The sequence below is a fragment of the Oncorhynchus kisutch genome, linkage group LG4 (assembly GCF_002021735.2).
Source record: "Oncorhynchus kisutch isolate 150728-3 linkage group LG4, Okis_V2, whole genome shotgun sequence".
In the NCBI taxonomy this organism is placed as follows: Eukaryota; Metazoa; Chordata; class Actinopteri; order Salmoniformes; family Salmonidae; genus Oncorhynchus; species Oncorhynchus kisutch.
The window spans coordinates 24,103,608-24,122,596 of record NC_034177.2 but is presented as its reverse complement, the minus strand read 5'-3'; the positions used below and the strand labels follow the sequence as shown (position 1 = coordinate 24,122,596).

The 18,989-nt window shown below is 40.8% G+C and overlaps 2 protein-coding genes across 3 annotated transcripts; one reads left to right on the top strand and one right to left on the bottom strand.

The window, feature by feature from the left end:
• Positions 1-2,708: 2,708 nt before the first annotated feature.
• On the bottom strand, positions 2,709-7,225 carry tmem231 (transmembrane protein 231). Of its 2 annotated transcripts, XM_020479794.2 has the most exons (7): positions 6,697-7,223; positions 6,256-6,422; positions 6,042-6,170; positions 5,769-5,912; positions 3,965-4,046; positions 3,727-3,832; positions 2,709-3,278 (listed from the first exon to the last, which is right to left on the bottom strand). In XM_020479794.2, exons 1-7 carry the CDS (start codon positions 6,833-6,835, stop codon positions 3,116-3,118), a joined length of 930 nt encoding a protein of 309 aa, XP_020335383.1. In that variant the 5' UTR covers positions 6,836-7,223; the 3' UTR covers positions 2,709-3,115. The 2 variants fall into 2 exon arrangements, with proteins under 2 accessions (XP_020335383.1, XP_031678550.1); XM_031822690.1 differs by having other exon boundaries at positions 5,769-6,170; positions 6,697-7,225.
• A 501-nt stretch (positions 7,226-7,726) lies between these two features.
• LOC109889277 (gamma-aminobutyric acid receptor-associated protein-like 2) lies at positions 7,727-15,091 on the top strand. Its single transcript, XM_020480601.2, has 4 exons — positions 7,727-7,943; positions 10,651-10,706; positions 13,525-13,697; positions 14,575-15,091. Exons 1-4 carry the CDS (start codon positions 7,910-7,912, stop codon positions 14,663-14,665), a joined length of 354 nt encoding a protein of 117 aa, XP_020336190.1. The 5' UTR covers positions 7,727-7,909; the 3' UTR covers positions 14,666-15,091.
• Positions 15,092-18,989: the final 3,898 nt, after the last annotated feature.

The following is an 18,989-nucleotide window of genomic DNA, read 5'->3' as shown; positions in this document are numbered from 1 at the left end:
TCATGCTGGAAGACCCAGCCACGACCCATTTTCAATGCTCTTACTGAGGGAAGGAGGTTGTTGGCCAAGATCTCGCGATACATGGCCCCATCCATCCTCCCCTCAATACGGTGCAGTCGTCCTGTCCCCTTTGCAGAAAAGCATCCCCAAAGAATGATGTTTCCACCTCCATGCTTCACGGTTGGTATGGTGTTCTTGGGGTTGTACTCATCCTTCTTCTTCCTCCAAACACAGCGAGTGGAGTTTAGACCAAAAAGCTCTATTCTGTCTCATCAGACCACATGACCTTCTCCCATTCCTCCTCTGGATCATCCAGATGGTAATTGGCAAACTTCAGACGGGCCTGGACATGCGCTGGCTTGAGCAGGGGGACCTTGCTTGGGCTGCAGGATTTTAATCCATGACTGCGTAGTGTGTTACTAATGGGTTTTCTTTGAAACTGTGGTCCCAGCTCTCTTCAGGTCATTGACCAGATCCTGCCGTGTAGTTCTGGGCTGATCCCTCACCTTCCTCATGATCATTGATGCCCCACGAGGTGAGATCTTGCATGGAGCCCCAGACCGAGGGTGATTGACCGTCATCTTGAACTTCCTACATTTTCTAATAATTGCACCAACAGTTGTTGCCTTCTCACCAAGCTGATTGCCTATTGTCCTGTAGCCCATCCCAGCCTTGTGCAGATCTACAATTTTATCCCTGATGTTCTTACACAGCTCTCTGGTCTTGGCCATTGCGGAGAGGTTGGAGTCTGTTTGATTGAGTGTGTGGACAGGTGTCTTTTATACAGGTAACGAGTTCAAACAGGTGCAGTTAATACAGGTAATGAGTGGAGAACAGGAGGGCTTCTTAAAGAAAAACTAACAGGTCTGTGAGAGCCGGAATTCTTACTGGTTGGTAGGTGATCAAATACTTATTTCATACAATAAAATGCAAATTAATTACTTAAAAATCATACAAATGTGATTTTCTGGATTTTTGTTTTAGATTCCGTCTCTCACAGCTGAAGTGTACCTATGATAAAAATTACAGACCTCTACATGCTTTGTAAGTAGGAAAACCTGCTAAATTGGCAGTGTATCAAATACTTGTTCTCCCCACTGAATATGTAGTTTGGGGTAAAAGTGACTGGGCAATCAGGATAGATAATAAACTGAATAGCAGCAAAGTATATGAAGTGTGAAGGTGTGTCTATGTGTGGCGTTAACATGGATGTGTGTGTGTGAGGGTATGTAGTGTGTGAGTGTGTGTTGGAGTGTCAGTGTAGTGTGACTGTAGGTAGAGTCCAGTGAGTGTGCATAGAGCTCAGTGCAAATAGTCTGGGTAGCCATTTGATTGGCTTGGGGGTAGAAGCTGTTCAGGAGTCTTTTGGTCCCAGACTTGGGCTTCGGTACCGTTTGCCGTGTGGTAGCAGAGAGAACAGTCTATGACTGGCTGGTGGCTGGAGTATTTCACCATTTTTAGGGTCTTCCTCTGACACTCTGTCTGGCCCTGCATACTGTGCCGTATGCACTACCCTCTTTAGTGCCTTGCAGTCGGATGCTAAGTAGTTGCCATACCAAGTGGTGATGCAGCAAATCAAGATGCTCACAATGGTGCAGCTGTAGAACCTTTTGAGGATCTGAGGGCCCATGCCAAATATTTTCAGGCTCCTGAGGGGGAAGAGGCGTTGTCGTGCCCTCTTCACGACTGTGTTGGTGTGTTTGGACCATGATAGGTCCTTAGTGATGTTGACACCAAGGAATTTGAAGCTCTCGGCCTGCTCCACTACAGCCCCGTCGATCAATGCATTTCAGTTCCACCCTTCTGTGTATTTATTCTGACTATATAGACTACCCACGTTCTGATCTTATCAGTGAATGAAAATGAGAAAAAGTACAAACGTATCATTATAGTGGTGTAAAGTACTTTAAAGTTTTAAATACTTTAAAGTACACTTTAGTAGTGTTTAGGGGTATCTGTACTTTACTATTTATATTTTGGACAACTTTTACTTCACTACATTCCTAAAGAAAATAATGTAGTTTTTACTCCATACATTTTCCATGACACGCCAAAGTACTCGTTACATTTTGAATGCTTAGCAGGACAGGAAAATGGTCGAATTCACACACTTATCAAGAGAACATCCGTTGTCATCTCTACTGCCTCTGATCTGGTGGACTGACTAAACGCAAATGCTTTGTTTGTAAATTATGTCTGAGTGTCCAAGTGTGCCCCTGGTAATCTGTAAATTATGTCTGAGTGTCCAAGTGTGCCCCTGGTAATCTGTAAATTATGTCTGAGTGTCCAAGTGTGCCCCTGGTAATCTGTAAATTATGTCTGAGTGTCCAAGTGTACCCCTGGTAATCTGTAAATTATGTCTGAGTGTCCAAGTGTGCCCCTGGTAATCTGTAAATTATGTCTGAGTGTCCAAGTGTGCCCCTGGTAATCTGTCAATTATGTCTGAGTGTCCAAGTGTGCCCCTGGTAATTATGTCTGAGTGTCCAAGTGTGCCCCTGGTAATCTGTAAATTAAAAAACATTGTGTCGTCTGGCTTGCTTAATATAAGAAATTTGAAATGATTTATACTTTGTTTTACTTTTGATACTTAAGTATATTTAAAACCAAATACTTTTAGACTTTTACTCAAGTAGTATTTTACTAGGTGGCTTTCACTGGAGTCATTTTCTATATGGTATCTTAACTTTTACTGAAGTATGACAATTAGGTACTTTTTCCACCACTGCTTTATTAACAGTGCCAAGAGCTATGTACAAAATAAAAACTGATTCATAAAAAAAACTAGACATTTCTTTTCCACATTCACAAAGAATCACAAATCTGTTTTCAACATTTACACAGCACCAGCTAACATAGCTAACTGAAAATCAATCACTCCATAACAGTTCATTCAGTAGCACGGACCGATGAAGATAAATATTTGAATGCCTTGTGTGTAGCGATGTGTACTAGTGATGTTTAAGTAAATGTATATGTAAAGGCAAGGAAAATACTGTATCCTGTGTGTGTTTGTATTGATCTTCTGAACATTTGGCCATTGTAATGTAAGTTGTTTGGTGATGTGGCCTCCTCCCTCCACAGTACCTGAGTATGGGAGGTGAACATTTTCACTGAATCAAAAGTGGTGCTGTTTCAAGAGTGGTATAGGTACAGTCGGCAGCACCTGATTCTGGAAAACAAAGGTCTGAATCCTGTTGAAAACCCAGAGGAAGATAAGCAACACACTGACATACTGGATCCAGGCAAATTTGATCATCTCCCAGAACCCAGGCCGATAGGTGGAAGCTCAGTCAAGGAAATACTGTGTGTGTATTTGCCATGCCTCCCTTCCCCTTACTATATGTAAAAGGTTAAGCTGATTTAATTACTATAACTATTATTACCATTACTGTTATTGTTGCCATCATTGTCTGTCTCATGTTTCTTTAGCAGCAGTGGCCTTGCCATTAATGTCAATAATGAATCTAAATCATCATCATATTTGTCTTCCCTGTACTTGTAGGCCTAGCCAAACTAAACATTCAATATAACATTAATACCAGTGCAAGAAATCATATAGACAAAGAGACAATAAGGAAAGTAAACATGAATGTCTGGCCTTTGTGAACTCGCTAAAGCATGTGCATTGTCAAACTGGTTAGGCTGCATCTAACACAAACAGAGAGAAAGGTATATTTTCACAAGTCTTTTCAATACACACACACACAGACACACAATAAAGGATATCTGACAACCTCCACTGGGTAGCGGACGTCAGCATTTATCTGGAAGGGAGTACCAGCAGCTCGACCCACAGTCCATACTGGACTTGGACAGGACAGAAACGTTGTCACTGTGTAAGGAAGGGGAAGTGTGAGAGTGAGAAACAGAAGGCAAACACATAAGTGGGCTAATTACGTGTAATCAGATACAGCTCAACAGTGATCAACTTACAGAAACATGGCAAGTGAGAATTCCCACTTACAGTTTCTATCCTGATAGGATCCAATGACGTTGGCAAGATCATATGCGCTTGCAAACGGACTTGCTCCATCAATTACTGATACCTAGATTATAAAAGAGGACAATATAAGTCAAGAAGCACACAAAATATAAGTTAAGTACACAAAGCAGTATTTATACATTGATTACTGGTTGTATCACTGCCTGGTATGGCAACTGCTTGGCCTCCGACTACAAGGCACTACAGAGGGTAGTGCGTGTGGCCCAGTACATCAATGGGGCCAAGCTTCCTATCATCCAAGACCTCTATACCAGGCAGTGTCAGAGGAAGGCCCTAGTCATAGACTGTTGTCTCTAATACCGCACGGCAAGTGGTAGAGGAGCGCCAAGTCTAGGTCCAAAAGGCTTCTTACCAGCGTCTATCCCCAAGCCATAGGACTCCTGAACAGCTAATCAAAGTGTTACCCAGACCCCTTTTTATGCTTCTGCTACTCTATTTATTATCTAAGCATAGTCACTTTAACTCTACCAAAAAGTTACATATTTCCTCGACTAACTGGTGCTCCCGCACATTGACTCTGTACCGGTACCCCCCTGTATATAGCCTCCACATTGACTCTGTACCGGTACCCCCTTTATATAGCCTCCACATTGACTCTGTACCGGTACCCCCTGTATATAGCCTCCACATTGACTCTGTACCGGTACCCCCTGTATATAGCCTCCACATTGACTCTGTACCGGTACCCCCTTTATATAGCCTCCACATTGACTCTGTACCGGTACCCCCTGTATATAGCCTCCACATTGACTCTGTACCGGTACCCCCTGTATATAGCCTCCACATTGACTCTGTACCGGTACCCCCCGTATATATAGCCTCCACATTGACTCTGTACCGGTACCCCCCGTATATAGCCTCCACATTGACTCTGTACCGGTACCCACTGTATATAGCTTCCACATTGACTCTGTACCGGTACCCACTGTATATAGCTTCCACATTGACTCTGTACCGGTACCCACTGTATATAGCTTCCACATTGACTCTGTACCGGTACCCCCTGTATATAGCCTCCACATTGACTCTGTACCGGTACCCCTGTATATAGCCTCCACATTGTTATTTTACTGTTGCCATTTAATTATTTGTTACCTTTTTTTTTTTTATGTACTTCTCTTTTTTACTTAACACTAATGTTTCTTAAAACATTGCTGGTTAAGAGCTTGTAAGTAAGCATTTCACTGTAAGGTGTATTGTTACACTGTTGTATTCAGCGCATGTGGCAAATACAATTTTATTTTATTAAGATTCCTGGACGTAAGGTTTGTCACTGTCATGACATATTCAGGTGCACTGAAGTATGACACCAATATTTGACTTTTGGGAGTAAATGCTTGTAGTGTCAATATTACAATGATGGAGCTTTGTTTAAGTGTATACTTTGTTATACAAACTGTTGGGGTGTATGTGTGTAAAGGATGTTACGCCACTTCCACCTGATTCGGCCGATACTGATGAACCCTGAAACGTCTTTCCCAGTCGCACCATCATAAATCTAGCTATTTGGCAGCACAAGTGGAGAAACTTCAGACTGCAGACTAAGCTTCACAGATCCCCATCTGCTACATGTGCTCATTGGAGTCCCAGCAGGAGTAGGTCAATGTTGCCCCTACCACTAATACAGCGTCAGGTAAACTAATGGTTAATATAAAGATTGAGGGTAATTTTATTCTAAACCTGTGGTTAAGGGCCATGTCTACAATGAACAATACTTTATGTGTTGTGTGTCTGAGAGAGATACAGAGAGAGAATGTGCCCTCACATTGTATACAGTGTGTAGACCACGGTGTGGAAGTGGGGTTCTCTGCTGGAGCCGCAGATCTCCACTGATGAAGAGCTGAGAGCCAGGAACTGAGGAGGAATGCTGCACAAAGGCCAGTGTCTGCATCACCACAGTGGACATTCTCTGCAAAGAGGGAAGAGAGACAGATGGAAGTGAAATACAAAAAGAGACTGTAGTAGTGAGAGGAACTGTATGGATGTAGTGAATGCATTGGACATTGTGTCGGACTGAATGAGGGGGGTGATGACATACAAACAGCTGGTAGGAGAAGGTGAGTAGTAGCTGGATGCTGTACACTTGTTCATCAGACCGAAGGGGAAGGTCAAGTCGGAATTTCAAACGGTCCAACTTCCCATCCTGATTCTGGTCTTCCTCTCGCACCTGCATTCACAACAATCCCAGAGATCAGTGAGTGATCTTTGTGTCACTTAAGAAGCACCATCTTAATAGTACTATTCATACTTACCGAGATAGATGGAATTCTGAGGTTAGTCCCTTGCATGTTATTAAAATTGGGAAAGGTGCTCCACGCAACATAGTCACCACTAGTGCTTGTTGCTGCAATTATCAGAACCTGGTACTGGAACCGAACAACAGGTTGCTCTTCATATGTACTCCTCTTTACCCAGAACCCTAAATAGAGAAAAGGAATACCAGAATATTGTATCAAATCAAAGTGTCACCAACAACGAGAACATTTAGCTAAGGTTAACAACAGAGGATTTGCAACATACATTGATTTCAATTAGATAGCGATGATAGTGTCGAAAGGTTATCTTGCTGGAGTTCTATCACCTTGAGAAAGGTGCTAACATAAACTGAATAATTCCATAACAAGCTATATAAAGATCGAGTTCTACTCGCGCTAGCTACCTAAGTAAAATATTTTGCAATTGACTGACGTTACCTTGGCTCCTGTAAGCAACCAGGAGGGGTGGGATGTAGGTGAGACACAAGACAATACCAAGAAACAACGTGGCTTTGGTGCAAACGCTTGTTTTGTATCTAATTGAAGCAGGGTGAGAATAGACTTCATAAAAAGCCATGACGAATAGTTTTTAGCAAGGGGTGTTGGCTAGAGTTAGTAGTAGCTACAAGGCTAATGTGGTTACTTTGCAAGAGAGAGGTCGTGGCGTTCCAACAGAAATATAGGGCTTGTAACCAGCTAGTAGCTAAATTCAAAAGCACAAGTCAGCTCTAGAAAAACAGTTGGCAGTATCACGTTTAGGAGGTCCTTCCAGGAAATTGTTATTGACTTCGAATCGAATTCTCCAAAAAGTCGCGCCACTTTGTCTTGCTAGCTTAAAACTACTTCCCGTTGTTTAGCGTTCAGAGGTTACCATGGCTGCAGCGGCTGATTTCCTGGCAACAAATCCTTGTTGTACCAAAGACTTTTTACAACTAAATCAAGATAGACCACGGGCTGTCATTTCCAATGTGAACACATTGGAGCGAGTCATAGTGGGCAGACCAAGCAAGGCACCAGGTGGGCAGAGCCAAGCATGAGCTAGCGAGATCCTATTGGCGCTTTCTAGGCACGTCTGCACATTCCGTTAGGGAATGCCTACTCTGAGAAGTGTGCGTATGCAATAACTCAATTCGCCTTTGCGTTCCTAAACAACGCATTTTTATTTTATTTTGCAAAGGGTCTGCAAAGGTTCCACAAAACTTAATCCACTATATTCATAACACATTCTAGTTTGGGGAACATAAAACTGTATTGAAATCAAATATTTAATCGATGAGAAAACGTGCAGAATATCGTCCAAAATCCATCTAGTTCCATCTTCTCCCAACGACGGCCAGTGGGCTTTCTCCCACTACCATATTTGGTAGTGAGTGGAAACGCAAAACGGATGCATCGGATGAAATATCTGTCTCATTGTTCTGTCTGTAGTTTTACAGTTGACAATCCCCCTTCCCGGCCCCCCTACAGAATAGAAATGGTACAACCAGACAGTGACATCACCACCATCTCCTTGGGCTAGACAGGCGTTCGAAGGGTTGCTGCTACATTGTTTACATTTGAGTTGTTTTACATAAAATCGACAATAACCTGCCTGTTTACACGTTCAGATTTGAATTTCAACATCACGTCATAGCGCGAGGATTCTGCAAAAATGAAATGGATGTTTAAAGAGGATCATTCCCTCGGTAAAGGGATTTTAATTATGTCACATGTAATTGCCTGTGTAATCTCCTGTACATATTTAGTTATCGGTTTTGAAGTGCCAAACCGATGATGGCATGAGCAGAATAGATTGCATGTGCCGTACGTTGGGCCACAAACACACAAATAAGGCTTGGAGCTTGAACAAAAGGTTAATATGGTGCATGTGTTCACGTACTGGCCTACAGGTTATTCGTAAGATAATGTATTTTGTAAACACCATCATAACTTTTACTCGAATCACAAGTAGGCCACCGTTACCCTCCCTGAACCTTACTTGTTCCCTCAGTAATGCATATTATGCATGCATATTAAGGTAATTAAGAATAGGGAACATAATAGCACACTATTTAAAAAAAATATATATAAACAGCATTTATTATTGCAGGTTATTACATTGAGAATTATTTTTTTTAAGAGACAAAATTGAGAGAGAGAACTGTCCCAACATATAAGCAGTTATCTGACGAAAAACGCACATTTTGTCCCCCATTCTAAATGTGTTTTCATGTACTTTACACCATTTTCTTATTTTAATCGTATCACTTGATAAAGGATCTACTCAATTATGTCTAATTATAGGGCCTATATCTAGGCTAATGAAACTGACAGCATTGAACCTCAATGGAATCCTCACACTTATACTGTTTTCACACTATTGTGTCGAATCCGGTCTAAACTGTTCTGATCTGGCTTTGATATTTTCTTTTCACATAGTCCTTTTCAGCTTGGCATCTGTGGTGGGTGTGTAAACAGTCCAGTACTGCTCAGCTTGGCTGTACTTTGCTCACCTCAGTAGTTTGAAAATGGTTCTAGTGTCATGCATGACATGGCATGGCTGCCAGAAACCAGCTGTATAATGGCAAAGGTTGAGCTCTAGTCTAGTAAATCTAACATGAACTCATATAGCTATCTAGATCATGACTATGTCTGAAACATTAGTTGAAAGTTGACAGACATATGTGTTGAGATACATGTATGTACAGTGCATTTGGAAAGTGTTCAGACCCTTTCCCTTTTTCCACATTTTGTTATGTTACAGCCTTATTCTAAAATGTATTAAATAAATACAAATCCTCATCAATCTACACACAATACCTCACAATGACAAAGTGAAAACAGGTTTTTAGACATTTTTGCAGAACAGAAATACTTTATTTACAAAAGTATTCAGACCCTTTGCCAAGAGACTCAAGATTGAGCTCAGATGCATCCTGTTTCCATTCATCATCCTTGAGATGTTTCCACAACTTCATTGGAATCCACCTGTGGTACATTCAATTGATTGGACATGATTGGAAGGCACACACCTGTCTATATAAAGGTCCCACAGTTAACAGTTTATGTCAGAGCAAAAACCAAGCCATGAGGTCAAAGGAATTGTCCGTAGAGCTCGGAGACAGGATTGTGTCGAGGCACAGATCTGGGGAAGGGTACCAAATTATTTCTGCAGCGTTGAAGGTCCCCAAGAACACAGTGGCCTCCATTATTCTAAAATGGAAGAAGTTTGGAACCACCAAGACTCTTCCTAGAGCTGGCCACCCGTCCAAACTGAGCAATCGGGGGAGAAGGGCCTTGGTCAGGGAGGTGACCAAGAACCCGATGGTCACTCTGACAGAGCTCCAAAATCCTCTGTGGAGATGGGAGAACCTTCCAAAAGGACAACCATCTCTGCAGCACTGCATCAATCAGGCCTTTATGGTAGAGTGGCCAGACAGAAGCCAATCCTTAGTAAAAGGCACATGACAGCCCGCTTGATGTTTTCCAAAAGGCACCCAACGGACTCTCAGACCATGAGAAACAAGATTCTCTAGTCTGATAAAACCAAGATTGAACTCTGACCTGATTGCCAACTGTAACATCTGGAGGAAACCTGGCACCATCCCCATGGTGGTGGCAGCATCATGCTGTGGGGATTTTTTTCAGCCGCAGGGACTGGGAGACTAGTCAGGATTGATGGAAAGATGAACGGTGCAAAGTACAGAGAGATCCTTGATGAAGACCTTCTCCAGAGTCCTCAGGACCTCAGAATGGGGTGAAAACAAGACAACACAGGAGTGGCTCTGGGACAAATAACTGTTCAGCGACGCTCCCCATCTAACCTGACAGCTTGAGAGGATCTGCAGATAAGAAACTCCCCAAATACAAGTGAGGCTGTAATCGCTGCCAAAGGTGCTTCAACAAAGTACTGAGTAAAGGGTCTGAATATTTATGTAAATGTGATATTTCAATTTGACATTTTTTATACATTTGTAAACATATCTAAAAACCTGTTTTTGCTTTGTCATTTTGGGGTATTGTGTGTAGAATGATGAGGGGAAAAAAACAATGTAATACATTTTAGATTAAGGTTGTAACATAACAAAATGTGGAAAACGTTAAGGGATCTGAATACTTTCCAAATGCACTGTATTGTCATTGCACATTGCTTCCACATGGAATGCTTAAAACAAGTGTGTTCCCTCACATCATCAGTAGAACATCTCCAAAATGACTCTATTACTACCTACTATTACTGTTTACTGTGCTGTCTCAGTCTTCTGTTTATCTGCTGTCTTAAGTGAATGGAGGTAAATGTATGAGCTGTGGAAAGGAATTTCCTTTTAGGAGGACAATAAATCTATCTAATCTAATGTAAGTAGCTATATTATGCCTGTGCATCTAATCCTACTTTTGTCTTCTCTTTCTCAGAACACCGATGTGTGGAGTCTGCCAAAATACGCAACAAATATCCTGACAGGGTACCGGTGAGTGAGTGAAAGGGATCGACCTAGGGGTTAGAGTGTTTTCCTGTGTTAGTGTCTATGCACCCTCAGCCTGAAACAACCAGATGCATCCAGTTTTCAGCAGAAATGGAAAGCTAAAGTTAGTCTGTGACGCAACTTCTGCTTTTCATGCGCCGGTACTTTGGCAACTAGTACGTTAAAAAAAAATCTCCCGCTTTGGCCTGGATGTGTCAATGTGTAGTTCATACATGCATAATCTATTAGCAGAATTACTGTTTTATCTCAATTAGACACGAAATACCTAGTTTGAAGGCTGTGCATCGCCAATTACCCTACATTGACCTCCACAGGCCAGCCACCTAGCAATTTGAGTTTCAGCCAAGGAGGTTCAGCCCCTCGCCAATTAAGTGACAGCTAGGAAGTAGAGCAAGAGAGAGAGAGAGAGCAATTACGTGGTGTACATATCTGCACATTTGTGAAGTAGTAGCAATTTTTGGGACCACTTTTGGCTCGTGGGCGCTACTTTCAAAACTACTGGCTAAAAAGTATACAAAAGTTCTGGAGAATATCTTTAACAAGGTGACATTCCATCTTAACTCCTCATCCACATATACTGGATTGGTTGAACAGCGCAGAAGAGAACATCAGACCGTTTTTTTTCTCGTCAAGACCTGAAAGAAAGAAATGCTGTATTTATTTTACGCCTTGTGCTGGGGAGAAAAAAAGGCCATTCTAAAATGTGCAGTTTTGTCACACAACAAAATGCCACAGATGTCTCAAATTTTGAAGGAGCGTGCAATTGCAATTCTGACTGCAGGAATGTCCACCAGAGATGTTGCCAGAGAATTTGATGTAACTCGTTGAATCGTTGAAATTGTTACATGTTGCGTTTATATTTATGTTCAGTATAGTTATAGTTCATAAATTATTATTATTTATTCATTGCTGTGTCATTTTTACCCCCTTTTTCTCCCCATTTTCATGATTACAATCTTGTCTCATCCCTGCAACTCCCCAACTGGCTTGGGAGAGGTGAAAGTTGAGTCATGTATCCTCTGAAACATGACCCGCCAAGCCGCGCTTCTTAACACCCACACGCTTAACCCGGAAGCCAGCTCCACCGATGTGTTGGAGGAAACACTGTTCAACTGACGCCCGAAGTCAGCCTGCAAGTGCCTGGCCCGGCCCGGCCCGCCACAAGGAGTCCAATTCGCACTCTCCCTCAAAACATCTGTGGCATTGTGTTGTGTGACAAAACTGTACCTTTTATTGTCCCCAGCACAAGGTGCACCTGTGTAATGATCATGCTGTTTAATCAGCTTCTTGATATACCACACCAGTCAGGTGGATGAATTACCTTGGCAAAGGAGAAATCCTTACCAACAGGGATGTAAATCAAATTTGTGCACAAAATTTGAGCGAAATAAGATTTTTGTGCATATGGAAAATGTATGAGATATTTTATTTTAGCTCACGAAACATGGGACCAACACTTTACATGTTGCGTTTTATATTTTTGCTCAGTATAAATACTGCACTCTGTCCCGCAAAACATATTTGCTAGATTCATGATAGTGTTGTTAGAAGAAGCAAAGGATTGTGAACTTCAAAACATGATGTTGTTTTATTGGAAATTGTAGCTGTTGTTTGTTGGTAAGTAAATTAATCTTCTAACTTCTGACTTGATTTACTGCAGCTAGAAAGAGATCAGTTGATGGCTTCTAAAAACATCTTTATCTACAGATTGGTAGATGCTATTCCTAATCCATTTAGGGGAAGTAGGGGAAGATTTCATACCATCTATGCTTTTGTCTGACTTGTTGGGGGAGTGGTCAAAATGGCAATTGTTTGCAAGGAAGTTTGTCAAGGCTGGATGCTGGGGCTTTTGCTTCGCAAGCCCCACAACAATTAATTTGAAGAATTTATCTGCATGGTATGTTTTGTTGGCTAGCTAGCCAGACAGTTTTATAGGAATTCTTCACCCACCAAAAATGTAATTAACTGCCAATATGCCAACATTCTGTTCAAACAATACAGTCAATCCATAGTCATACACTGGCTGAAATCAGTTGACGATAGGACTTAGACAAGTTGTACATTTAAGAAGTACTGATATTGTATCATATAATAGCAATAATAGCATATAATAATTTACTTATATTTTAGAGGCTGTTTATACAGAAAATGTGTATAAAACCCATATAAACTGTACTTATAATTATATGACAATATTGTAGGTCGACAATAATTATTTTACACAGTTTCTTCTATTTTACATGCCTTACTTTTATTTTCCTGCACAGGTAAAATCAGGAAGTGCATAACTGACGCCTCTACTGCCATTCATTCCAAGTAGACTGGTCTGGATTTTTCCCTGCCATTTTCACCCCCTTCTGTAACTTTTAGGATTGATGGCATCTCCCCTCTAGTAATGTAATAGAATTTCTATAGGCGGTTTCACATATCCCTTTTATGATCCAGATCCTGGAGTGTTTTATAACCTGATCCGCGCTATAAAGCATGTTTGAAATGCAAACAAACCCTGCCTGAAACGAATCCTGGACCTGGTTGTGTAGCGGGTCCAAGATCCAGGACCAGAGAGACCCTGTTCTACACCTGTTTTAATGTGTTATATGTCAATGTACAAAAAGGTCGTTATTGGAACGATGTACCTGGCTGAATAAATATTAAATAAATAAAATATTGAGCACACTGGATTGTGTAAAATCTCTGGAATGTTTGTTTTTGGCTGTGCGTACATCATAACAGAAAAGGATGTTATACGTCATATCCCTGTGTGTGTGTGTGTGTTTAAATATGTTATTAATCTGCTTCTCAGGTGATAGTGGAGAAAGTGTCTGGCTCACAGATAGTGGACATCGACAAGAGAAAATATTTGGTCCCTTCTGACATCACAGTGGCCCAGTTCATGTGGATCATCAGGAAGCGCATCCAGCTGCCCTCGGAGAAAGCTATTTTTCTCTTTGTTGACAAAACTGTTCCCCAGTCCAGGTGAGATTAAATTGATTTATTTGGAGGAAGGGGTGGGGGCTGTGAGTAGTATTTCTCAAAACACTAGATGAGTCCTGAGTGCATTGTTTTTCACTCTGTCCCAATGATTCTACCATGTTATACAACCATCCACATTTTACTTTTTGTCTTCAAGAACTGTTGCATTCTTAGACCAGCCTAGGTTTCATCCCATGTGGTCGCTATGTGCATTTGTTTGTGTCCATCTCTGTAACTAAAGACAATGAACCTTCAGTTTCAGTCTCTGTTAAATCAATCTCCCTGTGAAAGAGAGTATAGCCACACCAATCTCCTTCACTTACACCTAATCTTGGTTAATACAGAACTAAAATCTCACGTAATTTGATCAGACATTATGTTACGTAGTCTGCCAACAAGAAATTACTTTCACGTAATCACACCTACAAATCTACCCCAATCACACTCTCTCTAGCTGGGTCTGATTGTGAGTACTATCTGTCAAAAACCTGTAAAATACATACCTACCAATGCATTATGTGGGTAGACTGTACACATGATTATGGGGTTTGACTGATTAAACCTTGAAATTAGATTCTTAAAAACTCAGCTTCCTTGTTTATCTATAGACAATACCATTCTGATGTAAGATAACATTTTTGAACAGATCAACGGGTGACTCAGATATCAGATGAGTTGCTGAATGTTTATTGTATGTATTGGAGGAACCTTGATTTTCAGCTTATAGTATGGCAACGCGAGACTAATAGAGGAGTATGTTCATGCATTTGTGTTCTGAGTTCGAAATTTGTCTGGTTGGACGATGTATCTGTTTTAAATCTTTGTGTGTTCTGGAAAATGTATGTTCAAAATGTGACCAATGTCTTTCTCTATCCTGCAGTCTGACAATGGGACAGCTATATGAGAAAGAGAGAGATGGGGATGGCTTTCTGTACATGGCGTACAGTGGCGAAAACACATTCGGTTTCTAGGCCTTCACACAAAGTTGAGTTGACACAACCCTTGCATCCTAATTGACCCAATCATCCCATTATTTCTTGCAGACAAGCTTGATTGTATCGCTATCATAATAGAGAAAGATGTGTGGAAGAAGTGTGTTAGAAACCTCAACATTAATCATGCATTTGTATTACTAGTATCACTCATACCATATTATATTGATACTATAAATTGTACATTTGATATTACTTTTAGGTAAAGAATGTTGTTGCATTATTATTAGCAGTTTAACATATTAATGTCAGCTATGATATACAGTAATAACAGTTTTGTTTTAATTTATCAATGTTGTTTGATCTGTTTATTATCTTTAAAGATGATATATACTGTACCAATAATTTGAATATATGAAAGGTAATGTAGCTTGATGACCAATAAAAACACATAAATGGCTCTTATTCTCTGTACTCATTCAAAACAACAATTGAATTTTCTTAACAGAAAAATATTCACGGATGCATATATCATTCTGGACACATACAGGAGCAAAGACTGTCACACATACTGTATATATTGACTCAGATCTCATGAATATATCTACCACTTTTCCTCATTCCACTTTACCACATTCCTCAAAGCTCTCCATAAACACATGAAACTAGAATTGAAATAATAATAATTAAGACAAAGCAACCAAAAGGGCTAGGAGGGGACACTGACCATGTGAGCTCCAAACTCTTTTTAAACTCAGGTCTTTGCATGTCCTGACAAAATTGTCCATCGCTTCCTTGGCTCATCTACAAGTACAATAATGCTTCATGACAGTGTATGGCTGTGTGCTTTCACCTGTGTTAGAATGTCCCTCTAAAATCACACAGCATTATGGACAAACCGGTCTCTCAGTCCCTTGTTGCTGTAAGCAACAAAGTCGTGCTGTGCTTAAGTGAAACAGCAGCAGGTTTAGGTCACTGCGGAGGCACAGTGAGAAGGCCTCTGAGCGCAGCTGCAGCCAGGCCTGCTGGTATGACAGAGCCGCCTGCTAGTAGTCCCAGTACATCTGGACCCAGCTAACAATTCTAGGGAGGGAGAATGTTTTTGTAATGTTACCCGTAGTATTCCCCTAATGTTTGAGTCTACAGTTTTCCGTTAGTTAGGGGGACATTCTATCTATAGCTAGGTTTCCATCCAGTTGGCGAGAGATTTTCATGAAAATATTCTAAAATACACATAAAAACATTTTCCCACCAGAGATGTGTTTCCATCAAATTGACTGGTTGCGAATAAAGGGCTGTGCGTGATGATGTAGTGCACATAAAAATACCTTTCGTGGTTAAATTCCCATTTACTGAATAAAAAATACAAGTTAAATGGGTTTCCATCGCATTTTAAACTCTTTTGATGGTTTTCTCACAAAACAGCATTATATAGTGAGTGTGCCCCTGCTGGTACTGGCACGTGCGCTCTAGCCAACCACTCACAGATACAATGCGGGTATAGCCTACATGATGAGATTATTAATGATGAGAAAATGTTATTTGTCAAATGGCAGGCCAAGCCTCGATGATCATGTCATGACCAGAATTAGATTCAATATGTATTGGAAAGGGAGATACCTAGTCAGTTGCAGAACTGAATGCATTCAACCAAAATGTGTCTTCCGCATTTATCCCAACGCCATTTATCCCAACAGCAGAACAGCAGATTTTTCCACCTTGCCGGCTCGGGGATTCAAACCAGCAACCTTTCAGTTACTGGCCCAACGTTCTTAACGAGCTCATCGCCTTGCACTTTCACCACCCTGTGAAGTTCATCACAACTTATTTCATCTGTAGCTTAATAAAACTGCATGTTTCCCAGTGCAGCTTGGCGGGGTCGTGTTTCGGAGGACACATGGTTCTCAACCTCCTCCTCTTCCGAGTCCGTACGAGAGTTGCAGCGATGGGACAAGACTGTAACTACCAATTGGATATCACAGAATTGGGGAGAAAAAGTCAAACGTGTGGAGTGCGACTCCAAGTTTACTTCGATATGATGGTTATTATATCAATTTGCGCATTAAAAGCATTTCAACCGACATTTCTCATATAATTAATTTCACTGACATCAAAAGATCTCACCTTGTCTAGTGTATTTTGTTTTGTCGACATTTGGAAAGTTTACCGAAATGTTCTGTTTTCATCAGGCCTGTCATTAAATGTTTGTTGCTTGATCCCACATGTACTTTGCTCGCATAAAAAGGTTGGATGATAACCTGGTTTATGTTAGCAAAAACCTTCTGAGAACCTTTTTAGCATGTTTTGTCATTAGGGTAATATTCCATCAATGTCCCACCAAATATCACAGAACATGGTTGACATGTCCTCGGAATATAAGATATTAATGTTCTAAACACATTTCATGAGAACGTTGCAAGAATATTCATTTGTCTAGTTTTCTATGGGGTTAGGAGAATGTTCCATCAACATCCCACCAAACATGGTTGCCATATTTTCATAATATAAAATATTCATGTTCTAGACACGTTTCATGAGAACCTTGCAAGAACATTCCTGTCCAGTTTTCTGAGGGTTAAGAGAATATTCCTTCTATCAACGTCCCAAACATACACAGAACATGGTTGCCATGTTCTCAGAACATAAGGTATGAATGGTCTAGACACATTTCATGGACATGTTGCAATAACATTTCTGTGTATCAGTTGTCAGGACACTGCCTGAGGGTCCCAAAGAAATGTTTATAATAATCATTACACATCACGCCTTGTAACAGTTCACCTGATTGGTGAAACACTGATCCATTAATAGCTCTTTTTCTCGTTTGGGATACATACACACAGTGCTTCTAAAATACAGTGTTTTCAACTTACATATTTGATGTTCTTTGACATACATGATTACATTATGCATGTTCATTTATAAAAGCATGTTCATTTGTAAATTGAAAGCACAATCCAGGCCCTGATTGGTGAACCACTGAACCATTCATAGCTCTTTGTCTATTGGCAAGGTCAGGGATACTCACACAGCTTTTAACATACATGTTCGACAAGAGTAACAAGGTGTGATATGTAAACTTTTTTTCCTTGTATTAGTCATCTCAGGGATCCTACTTGAAAACATAACAGAGAAGCACAGTAAATAAAGATGAAATCATAAAATGACACTAAAACTGTTTAGGACTTCACTAAATACTTCATAATAACAAACCACATGTTAAAAGATGCAGAGTTGTCCTTTAAGACTCAAAACTATCACCATTTATTTACATCCTTTAGGGGTAAATCATTCTCTGTCCCATTGGAGTACAGCTATATTTAATTGTCCAGGGGAACAATGCCCAATGAGTGCTTTCTATTTTTTTTAAGGATCATGTTACCAGTTAATAAGATTGTGAAAGCTCAAATACATACACTTGCACATGCACACATACACACACACTCTGCTGCTAATGTGGAAGCCTCTCCACTCGAACTCAGACACAGGAAATGAAGCGGTGTTGGCGTGGCATGGAGGAATGAGGTGGATGTGCAGGCTGATGAGATGCAGGGTCTGGGCCTCAGAGACTGAAACACAAAGGAATCCTAGGGACATGTTTCCACACCCTGGAAATAAATCCTTAGTTTTCTCAGTAGTGTAAAAAGGGTTCATTCCATAGAAGTAGAATGATTCATTCTCATTCAATGGTTCATTCACCACCTCACCTCCTGTCACCTCAGGTTAATACGTCATGGTAACGGTGACTGGGTTTCTGTATTTGTTGTTTCTGTTTGTTTGTGTCTGTAGGGGAAAGGACCTCCCCAGCTAACAAGAAATGTTCCCATAACTTTAGGGAATGTTCCTTTAAGAGTCTCATTGGAAACATTCCTTGCACATCACGGGAACATTCCTATGAAATTGTTAGTTAAAACCCTAATGAGACTCTTAAGGGAACATTGTCTAAAGTTGTGGGAACGTTTGTTGTTAGATGGAAAGCTCCTTTCCCCTACAGACACAAACAAAACAGAAAAAACAAATACAGAAACTCAGTGTCCGTTACCATGACGCATTAACTTCTAAATCACAATACCTGAGGTGACATGAGGTGACGTGGTGAATGAAACATATAATAAGAATTCATAAGTTTATGTCTATGGAATGAACTCTTTTTACACCACTGAGGAAATAAAGGATTTATTTCCAGGGTGTGGAAACATGTCCCTAGGATTCCTTTGTGTTTCAGTCTCTGAGGCCCAGACCCTGCATCTCATCAGCCTGCACATCCACCTCATTCCTCCATGCCACGCCAACACCGCTTCATTTCCTGTGTCTGAGTTCGAGTGGAGAGGCTTCCACATTAGCAGCAGAGTGTGTGTGTATG

Bases quoted from the DNA above. Each gene is read 5' to 3' on its own strand.
- tmem231 (XM_031822690.1), bottom strand. From the start codon at position 6,835: ATGGCTTTTTATGAAGTCTATTCTCACCCTGCTTCAATTAGATACAAA. The intron at 3,833-3,964 runs GTAAGTGGGAAT...TTCCTTACACAG, and splicing joins ATCCTATCAGGATAGAAACT to TGACAACGTTTCTGTCCTGT. The intron at 3,279-3,726 runs ATATCCTTTATT...CTGAGCTTCCAC, and splicing joins TACCCAGTGGAGGTTGTCAG to CTATCGGCCTGGGTTCTGGG.
- LOC109889277 (XM_020480601.2), top strand. From the start codon at position 7,910: ATGAAATGGATGTTTAAAGAGGATCATTCCCTCG. The intron at 10,707-13,524 runs GTGAGTGAGTGA...TCTGCTTCTCAG, and splicing joins AATATCCTGACAGGGTACCG to GTGATAGTGGAGAAAGTGTC. The intron at 13,698-14,574 runs GTGAGATTAAAT...TCTATCCTGCAG, and splicing joins AAAACTGTTCCCCAGTCCAG to TCTGACAATGGGACAGCTAT.